This window comes from Coregonus lavaretus (assembly GCF_964263955.1).
Source record: "Coregonus lavaretus genome assembly, chromosome: 28".
NCBI lineage: Eukaryota > Metazoa > Chordata > Actinopteri > Salmoniformes > Salmonidae > Coregonus > Coregonus lavaretus.
Genome location: NC_140015.1, coordinates 18,000,481 through 18,015,269, shown reverse-complemented (window position 1 = coordinate 18,015,269; position 14,789 = coordinate 18,000,481). Strand labels below are relative to the sequence as shown.

Below are 14,789 nucleotides of genomic sequence, written 5' to 3'. Positions count from 1 at the left end.
CTCTGCTAAACATAGAAACAAGATGTTTATCTGTCTCTGTGACTGCCGATAACATCAGAACAAAGTTGACTACAAATACAAAGTTGCCAGTGTTTTTGCAATTGTTACAAACAAGCGAAGGATAAAAATATGCTTCAAATGAAAACTGACATACATACAGTATATATGAAGCAGAAGAAGTATAAAGTGAAGCAGAAGGGCATAAAAGCATCTAATGACGCACTTAGCTGTTAGGAGTGGTATGAGGTAGTCGGTAAATACAGAGCGTTTTGAGGTGCAACTTTAGTAATAATGCTTTTGGGAAACAGCTTGGAAATCTAACCATGCTACTACGAAGGTTCTAACGATGAACTTAGCCTTAAGATGCTTTTGGGAAACTGGGCCCTGGGATCTCAGTACCTGGTGGGCCTTCTGTGTTTGAAACAAGATGGAGTCCACATTCAAACAGTTACTGCTGCTGCGATAAACAAGTCTCAAATGAACTCCTTCTCTCTGAGCCTGGGCTCCAGAATGTGAGTGACCCCCATCCACCCCCTCGCCAAGCCTTCCCCTCGGGCTGACTGTTTTAAATAGTAGGGCCAGCTGGCTATGGGGGCTATATCCAGCTACCCTTAACCGGTGCAGACGGCGGCTAGGGTTACTCACAGATATCTCTGCACACACAACCTGACTCGACACATATCTTGTGTTAATGATCTAGAACCTGTTCTATATCCTCAGTGCATTTGAGCACATAAAAACACAAGTTTACACAGAAAAACACATTTTGATTACATTGAGAATTTCCAAGGTTTGAAAATGAACCTCATCTCATGATCCACAGGACATGATGCATACATGCAAACGTCAATGTATATGTGATGTGCCACAGTACTTCAATTCCCTGTCCTTCCTCTAATGCTGTAATGCCAGTTATAGTGTTTCTGTCAGCCACAAGATGGCAGCGTGTATCATCCCAAACAACAATGATATTTCTAGTGGTCCATGGTATTCAATCCAGCTTCTGTGTATATCTGGCAGCATGTGTTCAGGGCAGGGCCAGGAATGAAAGAGCAAGGTGGGTACGTAGGAGTTCAGTGTGATTAAACTCTTATGAACTCTTTGTGCAGTCATCCTTACTTTCATGCGTGTCACGTCTCTTATTCTGGGTCAATCACATTCACAGTACATGAGGTCAGCTATATGATTCAGGGGACAAGGTTTTAAACTAATATTTCACAGCTGAAAAAAATGCACATTTAGACTGATAGCAGTGGACTTTTTATGCCTCTTGATCTCATCTCTTTCGCTCTTTGCTGCCCCTCGTTCATAATCTTTTTCCTCCCTTCCCGTCATCCCCTTCCATTCATCTGTTCTCCCTTCACCTCCCTTCTCTCTTTTGACAGCCATGATTACCATAGACATGTAAACATATCAAAATATTAACAGATAAAGAATTGAGGATATCTTTGTCAAGAACATACAGTGGGGAGAACAAGTATTTGATACACTGCCGATTTTGCAGGTTTTCCTACTTACAAAGCATGTAGAGGTCTGTAATTTTTTATCATAGGTACACTTCAACTGTGAGAGACAGAATCTAAAACAAAAATCCAGAAAATCACATTGTATGATTTTTAAGTAATTAATTTGCATTTTATTGCATGACATAAGTATTTGATCACCTACCAACCAGTAAGAATTCCGGCTCTCACAGACCTGTTAGTTTTTCTTTAAGAAGCCCTCCTGTTCTCCACTCATTACCTGTATTAACTGCACCTATTTGAACTCGTTACTTGTATAAAAGACACCTGTCCACACACTCAATCAAACAGACTCCAACCACTCCACAATGGCCAAGACCAGAGAGCTGTGTAAGGACATCAGGGATAAAATTGTAGACCTGCACAAGGCTGGGATGGGCTACAGGACAATAGGCAAGCAGCTTGGTGAGAAGGCAACAACTGTTGGCGCAATTATTAGAAAATGGAAGAAGTTCAAGATGACGGTCAATCACCCTCGGTCTGGGGCTCCATGCAAGATCTCACCTCATGGGGCATCAATGATCATGAGGAAGGTGAGGGATCAGCCCAGAACTACACGGCAGGACCTGGTCAATGACCTGAAGAGAGCTGGGACCACAGTCTCAAAGAAAACCATTAGTAACACACTACGCCGTCATGGATTAAAATCCTGCAGCGCACGCAAGGTCCCCCTGCTCAAGCCAGCGCATGTCCAGGCCCATCTGAAGTTTGCCAATGACCATCTGGATGATCCAGAGGAGGAATGGGAGAAGGTCGTGTGGTCTGATGAGACAAAAATAGAGCTTTTTGGTCTAAACTCCACTCACCGTGTTTGGAGGAAGAAGAAGGATGAGTACAACCCCAAGAACACCATCCCAACCGTGAAGCATGGAGGTGGAAACATAATTCTTTGGGGATGCTTTTCTGCAAAGGGGACATGACGACTGCACCGTATTGAGGGGAGGATGGATGGGGCCATGTATCGCGAGATCTTGGCCAACAACCTCCTTCACTCAGAAAGAGCATTGAAGAGTGGCTCGTGGCTGGGTCTTCCAGCATGACAACGACCCGAAACACACAGCCAGGGCAACTAAGTGAGTGGCTCCGTAAGAAGCATCTCAAGGTCCTGGAGTGGCCTAGCCAGTCTCCAGACCTGAACCCAATAGAAAATCTTTGGAGGGAGCTGAAAGTCCGTATTGCCCAGCGTCAGCCCCGAAACCTGAAGGATCTGGAGAAGGTCTGTATGGAGGAGTGGGCCAAAATCCCTGCTGCAGTGTGTGTGTGCAAACCTGGTCAAGACCTACAGGAAACGTATGATCTCTGTAATTGCAAACAAAGGTTTCTGTACCAAATATTAAGTTCTGCTTTTCTGATGTATAAAATACTTATGTCATGCAATAAAATGCAAATTAATTACTTAAAAATCATACAATGTGATTTTCTGGATTTTTGTTTTAGATTCCGTCTCTCACAGTTGAAGTGTACCTATGATATAAATTACAGACCTCTGCATGCTTTGTAAGTAGGAAAACCTGCAAAATCGGCAGTGTATCAAATACTTGTTCTCCCCACTAACTTCCGGCTGCTATTTGCCAAAATCCACATGTCAACACCCACGCTCACACTATTATAGAGAAACACACTCACATCAATCAATCGTTTTATTCTTCTCTGCTACATAAGGCTCCTCGAGCATGAGTGTTTCAGATAAATGTCAGGAAGACATTTCTGTTTCCAAGGAAACAATAGACGTCCAGTGTGTGTGTGCCTATGCTGAGAATCAACTCTGTGCTCTGTGTGGAACAGTGTTAGTAGGAGACAAAAACATTTTTAAACGTGGAGGAACTAGCTGAACTAGTTCAGTAAGAGCACATATTTCTGCTTTCCATTACGAAACATTTATCTCTGATGTGCCGTGACCTATTAAACACGACCCAGACACCTCATCACACCTGACTCCCTACAGACACACTTCACACTCTTCCCCGACCTCACCTGTCAGAACAGCAGACTAAAGGTGCAGAGCATGCTCACTCATAATGGAACCTATGTGTGCATGCTTATCGGCAAACGTACACTGACACTCACACACCCCAATTAGCATGCTATCCATTGGTGAACATTCAGTCACCGAGTAAGATGGAGATACGAGTAGAGTAGAGCGCAGTATCAGGGCAGCAGTGTCTAGCCCTGCTGTGTTCTGAATTACAACTGTGGTCTGGGTGTGAGTGCAGTGCAGTATCTCGACAACCACTACACACTTGATCTCTCAGGCCTCCTCCTTAGCAAAGTGGTTGGATCCAGACCAACTGTTATTAAAACAGTCGTGTTGAGCTGCCTGCACGTCAGTGAAATATTGGGCCAAGCATGTTACCTCTAAGACCCATGGGGCGGCGCACAATTGGCCCAGCGTCGTCCAGGGTAGGGGAGTGAATGGCCGGCAGGGATGTAGCTCAGTTGGTAGAGCATGGCGTTTGCAACACCAGGGTTGTGGGTTCGATTCCCACGGGGGGCCAGTATTAAAAAATTTAAATAATGTATGCACTCACTAACTGTAAGTCGCTCTGGATAAGAGCGTCTGCTAAATGACTAAAATGAAAAATAAATCCCTAAAGTAACTGAGCATGTGCAGTGTTGGGGAACCTACTCTGAACATTTAGTTTAGCAAGCTACCAATTACTTCACACTGGAAGAAGTTAAGTTAAACTAAAGCTACCATTAAGAAAAATATAGTTTAATTAACTAAAGTTACTTTGAACAAGTAGTTCACTACATCCAAACTACTTCGTGATAAATAATCATATCTAAATCTGAAATATCAGACAACAAATTTCAAGAATAGATCACTCTGGAGTCAGATGTTAACAGATGTTTAATTTAGCCTGTGTTTCAAGTGAGAATAAGAAAGGTCTGATGCCGAAAAATAAAAGAAAATTGTCTATATTTTATTTTTTGCAGAAAAAGTAGTGTAGTTCCAGTAGTTGGCTACATGGTACCTACTAAAAACCCTCCCAAGATTTGAATTAAGTTCAACTACCACCAAGCTACTGCAAAATGTAGTTAAATTACTAGTTGAACTACATGTAGTTCACTACTCCAACACTGAGCATGTGCGTGTATGCACGGGGATAACACGCAAAGTAAGAACTGCAGTTTGCTGCTTTGGCTGAGGTAGTACAACGTTAACTATGTTAACACACAGCTCAGCGAATGGGACTGCATCTGATGATAACATGAGTGGAAAGGGTGAGATGAGTGGAAAAAGTGAACAAGATTAATTCAGACTTTTATTGCTCATGATATCATGCTGCTCTTTTTCATTTGCTTGTCTCACAGCTTCCCCTCGCTGAGACACTTTCTGGTTTTGGATGCTGGTGGTTTGGTGGAACAAAGTGCTTTTCAATGTTTCCAGCACTGCTGACTGTGTTTGTTGCTCAGAATTGTAATCCGTGAACCAAAAGGAGAGAGTAGCCCCCTATGTTTTCTCTCATAGTCTGAGAGAATCTGGTCGTCACGGTGGTGGTACAGGTCTACTCATTTCTCCTAAGTGGAGATTTTCTCTTTTCTCCCTCTCTCACCTGTCCATCTCCTCATTTGAATTCCATGCTGTCACTGTCACTTGTCCACTCAAGCTTAACATTGTCATCATCTATCGCCCACCAGGTGCCCTTGGAGAGTTCCTCAATGAGCTTGACACCTTGATAAGATCATTTCCTGACGATGGCTCACCGCTCTTCGTACTTGGCGACTTCAAACACCCGACGTCTGCCTTTGATTAATTTCTTTCCAACTCTCTTTCCCCTCCTTGCCTCTTTTGACCTCACCCTTTCCCAATCCCCTCCAACTCACAAGGCAGGCAATACTCTTGACCTCATCTTTACTAGAGGCTGCTCGCCTACTAATCTCACTGCAACCCCCCTCCAGGTCTCTGATCACTACTTTGTTTCCTTTTCTGTCTCCTTTTCCTCCAACCCTAACCACTCAGCCCCTACCCAGATGGTCATGCGCCATCGCAATCTTCGCTCTCTCTCCCACTACTCTCTCCTCTTCGATCATCTCTCCCTTCTGCTAAATATTTCTCCCTTCGGTCTCCTGATTCTGCCTTTTTGACCCTACTCTCCTCCCTTTCCGCATCCTATGACTCGCACTGTCCCCTTTCCTCCCGGCCGGCTCGGCCCTCCCCTCCTGCTCTGTAGCTGAGTGACTCATTGCAAGCTTACAGAACAGGGCTGCGGGCAGCTGAGCAAAAATGGAGGAAAACTAAACATCCGGAGGACCTATCATCCTTTCACTCCCTCCTCTCTACCTTCTCTTTCTCTGTATCAGCTGCTAAAGCCACTTTCTACCACTCTAAATTTCAAGCTTCTGCCTATAACCCTAGGAAACTCTCTCCCCTCTCTCTCCAGATGACATCCTGCGACTAGTGAGTTCTGGCCACCCGTCAACCTGCCCCTCGACCCCATCCCCTCATCCCTTCTCCAGACCATCTCAGGAGACCTTTTCCCATTCCTCACTTCCCGCATCAACTCATCCCTGACCACTGGCTGCGTCCACTGACTTCAAAATGGCCCGGATTGCTCCCCTCCTCAAGAAACCAACACTTGACTCATCTGACGTCAAAAACTGTATCCCTTCTTTCTTTTCTTTCCAAAACACCTGAGCGTGCTGTCTCTGATCAACTTTCTCGTTATCTCTCTCAGAACGATCTTCTTGACCCTAACCCAGACGGGTCATTCAACCGAGACTGCTCTTATCCTCCTAGATCTATCTGCTGCCTTTGACACCGTGAACCATCAGATCCTCCTCTCCACCCTCTCAGGACTGGGCATCTCAGGCTATGCACACTCTTGGATTTCATACTACCTGGCAGGCCGCTCCTACAAGGTGACGTGGAGAGGATCTGTGTCTACACCACGTACTCTCACTACTGGTGTCACACAGGGCTCAGTTCTAGGCCCCCCTCCTCTTCTCTCTATACACCAAGTCACTCGGCTCCATCATATCCTCACATGGTCTCTAATATCATTGCTATGCAGATGACACTCAACTACTTTTCTCCTAAACCCCCTTCTAACACCCAGGTGGCGACACGCATCTATGCGTGCCTGGCAGATATCTCAACTTGGAAGTCGGCCCACCAACTCAAGCTCAACAAGACAGAACTGCTCTTCCTCTAGGGGAAGGCCTGCCCACTCAAAGACCTCTCCATCACAGTTGACAACTCCACAGTGTCACCCTCCCAGAGTGCAAATAACCTTGGCGTGACCCTGGACAACACCCTGTCGTTCTCTGCAAACATCAAAGCAATTACCTGCTCCTGCAGGTTCATGCTCTATAACATCCGTAGAGTAAGACCCTACCTCACACAGGAAGCGGCGCAGGTCCTAATCCAGGCACTTGTCATCTCCCGTCTGGATTACTGCAACTCGCTGTTGGCTGGGCTCCCCGCTTGTGCCATCAAACCCCTGCAACTTATCCAGAACGCAGCAGCCCGCCTGGTTTTCAACCTTCCCAAGTTCTCCCATGTCACCCCGCTCCTCCGCACACTCCACTGGCTTCCAGTTGAAGTTCGCATCCACTACAAGACCATGGTGCTTACCTACGGAACAGCAAGAGGAACTGCCCCTCCCTACCTTCAGGCTATGCTCAAACCCTACACCCCAACCCGAGCACTCCATTCTGCCACCTCAAGTCTCTTGGCCCTCCCTCCCCTACGGGAGGGCAGCTCCCGCTCAGCCCAGTGCAAGCTCTTCTCGGTCCTGGCACCCCAATGGTGGAACCAGCTTCCCCCTGAAGCTAGGACAGCAGAGTCCCTGCCCATCTTCCGAAAACATCTGAAACCCTACCTCTTCAAACAGTATCTTAAATATCCTCCTCACCTTGACTTAAAAAAAAAAAAAAAAAACACTTAACCAGCACTTGCACTCCCCCACCCCCCCTTCTAGCTCTGACTCTACTGACAGCTACACTATTGAGGAACAATGTACTTTCTAATATATGTGGTTGTCCCACCTAGCTATCTTAAGATGAATGCACTAACTGTAAGTCGCTCTGGATAAGAGCGTCTGCTAAATGACTAAAATGTAAATGTTCAGACTATGGTCAGGTTACCCGAACATTGAAGGGGTAACAACATGTTGATCATAGTGTGAGATGATCTCACTCTCACACACCATTTTTCCTCTTTTCCTTTAGATGCATGTCTGTAAAAGCAATTTCATACACAAGATATTCCTCCCTCATGACTTAATGAGAGAAGCTAAAGTTTAGCTGGGTTTTATTCCAGCACACCAGCTCCTACTCCTCTTCCTCAAGTGCACTTTCGCACTCTCTCAGAGTGTGGAGGAACGAGGGCAAACCGCATTCCAGGTCCCCTTTGACCCTGAGTGCACATGGGTAAGCTACTACTCTCCTCCCCCTCATTGAGCTCTTTCAGTTGGAATTCTAACAACTTTGCCATGCAACTCTCCCTCCTTCACCAGTGACCACTGTGGGTACTGTGCCAAGTGAAAGGAAGTATGAGAGCAAACTAACAGTTATACAGTTCTATAGTGCTACTGGCATTATAGAAGTGTTTACACAACACAGAGCCTCAGACTGAGTAACCTGTCGATGCTTCAGAGCTGTATTCTTTGTTTTCATTTTCTACAGTTCATTCCAGTAGCTTTCTGATGGGAAGTGTGTGGGCTTTTCACCATATAGCGTCAGTGCACCAGGGTTTTAATCTCATCAGTGGGCTTGATGGCAGTTGCCTGGAATCAGAACGGGCACTCACTGTTTTTCCTGTCTCTCAGGGGCAGCAGGTTGGGGGCGGGCTGCAGCGACAGCTCTTGCAGCTCATTGGTCACTACCTCGCTCTGTGGGCTGGGGGCGGAGTCAGACGACGCAGGAGCCGAACCACTTGTGCTTGGCTCCTCCCCTGCCTGGGCCTCCATGATCGCAGCTGTGACGGAGGGAGGCTGACGGACAGACCTGTGAGATAAACAAAATAACATATTCATCAAAAATGCCTAGAACCATCTCACTAAACTGTCTAGAACATCCCACCTTTATTTGCATCCCCAACTGCTTCCTCCCGCCTTACATCACCTGCCTGACACATTCCCAGGGCTCCCCTCCAGTTCACTAACCTGAGAGAGTGTATGAGCCCTAATCCAATAGGTTAATGGGTCCTGCTGCAGAAGGACCAGCCCATCCCCATGGCAACCCACCATAACAGGCAGGACCGCATATTAAACTGTGCCCAGCCAATACTGCGGCGGACCAGCTCCTTGCCATGGCAACGCCTTACATAAAATCCGCCCAGTGCAGATAAATGTACAAAATCACATGCTAACGGATTCAGAGAAGCAGCCTAAAACAGACAGTCTTAGACAGTGCTTTACATAGTGTTACACTGCCATCCATTGCCCTCTTGTTTCGTGCCTCGCCCCATTGTTAAAGGCCCAGTGCAGTCAAAAAGGAGATTTTCCTGGTGTCAACTGACTTTCAGCTAGCTACTAACTACTTACCAACATGCTGGAAAAAGCACACTGTGTTGTGACTGGATGCCAGTGTTAATTTAACACTATTTTCCAGCAAGAATGAAGACATCCGACAGCAGTGGCTGCTTTTCATTTCAGGGGGACAGGCTGCACCGAAAATTACAATCATGTCACGCATGTGCAGTGTACATTTGGAGCGAAGTTGCTTTATCAATTGGGGGGGAACATTCGATGGGTCTTGCCAGGAAGCTAATCCTGAAGACAGATGCTGTACCATCATTGACAGTGGATCAGTGGATCTTGCAAGCGCTGACCATAATGTAAGTAACAGAGTTTGAGGAGTCTGACACGGGGGCTGTAACTGTGGCTGTTTTGACAGTATATTTTCCGTAACACACCTAATAGTCATTATATGTTTTATGTTCTTCCATCCCTAACCCATTGTGTGGGTTGTTGGTGTCATTGGGGCTAATCATGATGATTAACGGGGGGTATTATTATTTACATGTCCATCTCCTTTTGTCTTCCCACTATCATCAAGCTGTAATAAGACATTCGAGAAAATTCAACATCTACTCTGTCTGCACTGCTTCCCAGGCAACCACCGCAGCAGGAATACTGTGATACAAAATCAGCTTTCCCAAGATAAAGAAGGAGGATATGCTGTGAAGCTAAACCCAACATACTGTAAGTCATAGTTATTCCTTTCAAATATAGAGCATTTCAGGCACACAAAAATTCCAAATACAAATTGAGTACTTCAAAAACACATTGCAGAATGAGTAGATCACTGCATCAACGAATTGATAGCATCATAACTCAGAACAATAAATACAAGGAAATAAAATTCACTACCCATTTAACAAACATTTCCCCTTTCAAAAACATTACAGGCTATGTAGACAGGCTCCTGGATCTCCTCTTCAACGAGGTCACCCTTGATCCAGCACAGTGTGTGGGGAAGCTGTTCGAGTTGTCCATCCCAGGACCCCTGTCTGCCCGGTGTGAGAGGCCTGACAAGGAGGAGGCCATTGTTGGAGTTGTATCCCGCTTCAATCTTGGGGGTGACTGGAGCCAAGTGGGTGACTGAAGCCTACTTGATTGAAGCGGGGCACATGGGCCCCCTCCTCTCCCGCTCCCCTCCACATCAATCTCTGTAGTTGGTTGCATTTCCTAAAGCCTAAGTAATTCACTTTTAAGTGATATATCACATTTTGTTACTTTGTATTGTTTTTTTAAAGCATTCGGACGGGAGATGAGTGTAAGAAATTGTACGAATCAGTGGGTCCTGCACACTGTAGGGCGGCTGGGTGCCTATATTAGGCTTATGGCTCTAATTACTACTTTTTATGTCAAATGATGTCTAACCATTATTTCTCATGAGTGTTCATGTTGATCAATATTTCAGCTATGCTGGCCTATTGTAAATAATCAAATAAATGTCTGATCAATACATAACGCTAATGCAAAGGCACCAATAAATTGTACAGTACACTTATTGTATGCTGTTTTCATGTACATTCCCTTATGTCTAAGGTGACTCAGGCTTTACTAATTCTTGTGAAAAAGTATCAGTGAACTGTATTCTGTAATTAGTTACAAAACAATAGAAATGCAATTGTGTATTGCTGCTGTTTGTCTGATATCCAACAGTCCATGATCAACTCTTGACCATGAAAGCATTTTGCTGCGAAAATGGGTTGAGGCATACTATTTAGGCTCAGAATGACGTGGCCCATTGTTTACCTGGTCATCAATAACATGTGGCCGATTGTTTACCTTGTTACCTGGAAACGTACACAAGGATGTTTGAAAGAGCTGTCAGTCAAGGCGAGCTCATGAACAAAAGCTCCCCGCCCACTCGGCCAGTTCATTCTGGCTTACTGATCGTTAGAGATGAGAGTAGGTAAAATTTATTAAATTCTGAGCATTTTAAAAGCGTAAATATATTATGGGAGATGTTTTGGTCATTCAAAGGCTATTTTTACTTGGGAAATAGGATGACTGTGCAGGACCTTTAAGTCAACATGGCAGTAACCAGAGCCCGATGGGTGGATTAACACAGCTGCCCTCTGTGAACCAAAATCACAACAATAGCCTCCTGCCACTCCAGCCATGTTCCAGAGGCTTCCACCCTGACACATTCTAGATACAACTGTCGGGGCACATACAAAATCATATTATGGCGTCAGGACAAGGGAGCGCCATCACTCCACTGCTCTCGGGGCCAAGGTGTCAGACGGCTGGGTTGTTGCTGCTACTGCTGCTGCCCATCACTTGGCGAAATAGACTAAGCCAAGAAAGCCTGACCGAAATGGACTGTGGATCTTAAAACACAGGCTTTAAATTGAACAACGACAGTTGCAACGATATCCAGTAACAAACCATGTGGTCCTGCAGTTATTGATTGCTATGGGAAGGCTTGCAAACTGAACCAGCCAGAAGGACCAATGTTCCTCCTGCCATGCTCAGTTAAAGGGGGGTGGTGGAATCTTTTCAAGCTGAAGGAGAGGTCACCAGAGAAGCATCGCATAGGAAGCCTAAGTTCACACAACCTTTGAACTCCACTGGTCCTGACTTGTGACCTTCCCCGAGGCTTTTCAATCTTTAAAGCGTTTCAAAATCCTATTTTTAAAACAAGTTCATAATATACCATGTCAGTTTCCATGGCAACCCAACCCCTTTCGTCAAACCTGCTCCGCTGCCCTCGTCCACCTCTAGCCGTAGATAGATATAGGCCTAGGCTATATGCTGAAAGGCTGCTGCTTATTAGTAGCGAGGAGAAAACAAGTTATCCATCTTCTACATACTATTTTTGCTTCAAATGAAACGAGTCAAGTCAGCTGCTGATGAGTGTTATAAGAGTGACTCACTTGTAATTTCCCAGAAAGCTATTAGAGTGCTTTAAATCAAATACACTTATGATAATTCAGTTCTACCGAAACCATCAACACTGTCCATAATTACATGGAAATCGTTTTGCTAATATTTAACTAAGCCAAAAGATGCAGCAGGGACTGTCCAGGAAGCTCTAGTGAAAGTGACATGGTAACCTGAAGGGTTGTTGTGAACTTGTGATAGATACAACTATACACGATAACAAAAGACAACAGATAATAGAACAATAGCTAGAAAAGCCATAAGAATGATAAGACACTGGACTGTTGTCCAGGTAAGCCATGTTGACTTGACAACCAGTTGGGAAACAGTCCGTCACCCAGAGTATAAGCCCTACTGAGACAAAACAGCAGACAGAAATGTTAAACAAACCCAGAATTATTCAAACAACAACATACCCAGAGATCCTCTAAACACACTTTAATCCTTTACTTTCAGAGACCGGTTTTGCTTATTATAAATTATCTTGGTTATGTGCTGTTGGAGAGGCATTTTTACTTTCCCTTAAAATGACAGCATGCCACGCCTGTAGCATGCACTAACAGAATGTATCACCATGTGGCAAAATGAGTTACAGCATCCCTCGACAGGACCACATGTGACTGACCTAATCGTTTCTGCATGGATATTAGGCTAGCTATGTGTTAGTTTCTACTATATCTTGTCCATATCATTTCTCCCGATATTTGCCCAACTTTGGAGTCTTTCTTCCACCTGGAACCCAGATAAATCCCATAATTTGATAGACACTGATCTCAAGACCCAGAGCTTTGAGCGTACACTGCAATGCTCTCCTGTTATCAGAACTCTCGCTATCTGAGCACTTTTTAATACCTGGGATTCTGGCTTTGGTCTTAGTGGTATAGACCTACAGTAATGTATCCCCTGTCAGGTTAATACTCAGTAGCATAATGTTCATTCTAGCATTAAAACTAAAAAAGGATCATCATAGCTCTTTAGATTCTTTCTTGATTTGCAAAGCAACTGCAACAGATAGAGGTCATCTTTCAATACCTTTTATTACGATACAACTTTTGGAGATAAGGGCTATCATGTCAGGAGACCGAAACCAACTCCACACAGGCATCTGCATACCTACCTATGCAATACAAATAAACACCCAGGCTCTCACTTTTTATTTCAAACAAGCTTCACATTCTGTGAGGAAGTGTAGGGTCAGGTTTTTGGGGTGAGACAAAAAAACGGGTGTTCAAAGCAGTGTGGTTCTGACTGGCCATCCCTCATGTTTAACAGAAAAAGGACCTGAAGTCCTGCGCCAACACCACGTGATCAGCTCTTCTTTTCTTTCACAGTAGAGAAATAATCAAAATCAGCTGAGAATAAGGTTTTTGTGTTCACTATTTGTTGTGATGCATGGGGCAGCATGTAGACATCATGATAGTCTAAAGTCCTGTCCTCCTGGGCCCCTGTTGGGCGTGGCCGGAGGACTTGCTGTCTCTGACCGTCACCCAAAAATGATGCCACTGAGGCTGCCCAATGTCTTAATTGCACGTGCGTAATCCCTGCCAGCTGGTCCAGTTCCACTACTGACAGAACTGTCAATCATATCTACAACCAACACACTGACCATTGACATGGCATTAGCAAACCAAAACTAGCACGTGTGTGGAACAGTTACTAATTCAGAAAGTGGGTTCTTATTCTTAGCATTAATGTTATCATGATGCAAAAACAGTACAAGGTGTACAGTGAAATATTTAAATCAAACTGTTACAAGTTTCAGCCCCAGTAATGAAACATTAGGACTCAAAGAGATTGACACGTCTATGCCAAGATTCAGATTGTATTTCAACTACCTAGAATCTTGTCCACTTTGAAGTGAGATATGAACAGAACATGGATGAGCTAAATGAACTCAAGCCATGATTCAAAGAAAGTGGAGGAGATGAAAGAAGATGAAAAACTAGCGGAAAACAAACTAACAAGACCTTCACGGTTTAAGAAAAGGGATTCACAGCAAGGGCACAACAACATGATGATGACAACATAGATCATAAGAACAGTACGACTTCAACCAAAAGGAGTGTGTAATTGTGAGATTACGAGAGAGATGTGTGCATAGCATACCTGGTCTATTTCCTGTTTATTTCCATTTCAGTGGGGCTGCTCTCATTGTGAAAAAGTTCAAGGAGATGGTAGTGAGGATAAAAGATAGATAAAGAGATACATTTGTTACAACATGTAAACAGATTACATAAATATCTTAATCTCTAAACCTTAGATAAGATTTATTTTAGATACTAATTCCTGTCCTATAAGCAGGCCAACTGTTTAAATCTCCTATTTACTCAAAGCTCAAGCTTGACAGAGATCAGATGCTAAGTAAATATGATACAGCATTTAAATAATCCACCTGTTCATAGGCACTGACAATAGAAAAAGTAGGCCAAGCGCAGAGGATCAGCATGAATAGGGTTAACTGTGAGCCAAATAAATATGAAGCACTTATGTCATGACAGACTAATTCAATCTAGCGATATGACGCAAGGACAGGTTTATATTTTTAGCCAGCTAGTCCGGTACACAGCAGGCAGCGACACCGTGGAGGGTGGGGGGAGAGATACATACTTTGTTTAGGCAAGGCAGAGTGTGTGGGTTGTTACGTTCATAATCCTAACATCGCTGAGCCTCTCACATTAAAACGTATTTCCTGTCGTTTTGTCTTGACAACGTAGTGGTGCGCACTAAACGAAGTGGCACAGACGGGGTCACACAGACACACACTACAGGATTGTCGATACGATACTAGTGATGATGGGTCGTTTGCAACGAACGGCTCTTTTTCAACGTATCTTTTTGGTGAACGTCGGTGAAAGATAAGTTCATTTGGCGCCTTGATTTGCATACTGCTACTTTTTTAACTCAAAACAACGTTTTTGTGCAG

The 14,789-nt window shown here is 44.4% G+C and overlaps 1 protein-coding gene across 1 annotated transcript in view; it reads right to left on the bottom strand.

The window, feature by feature from the left end:
• The window catches only part of LOC311103997 (myocardin-related transcription factor A-like), a 40,007-nt gene that overhangs the window by 24,009 nt on the left and 1,209 nt on the right, over positions 1 to 14,789 (bottom strand). The window contains exon 2 of the mRNA XM_084145640.1: positions 8,278 to 8,474. Within this exon, the coding sequence (XP_084001766.1) occupies positions 8,278 to 8,437 (160 nt within the window). The 5' untranslated portion in view covers positions 8,438 to 8,474. The remainder of the gene's footprint in view (positions 1 to 8,277; positions 8,475 to 14,789) is intronic.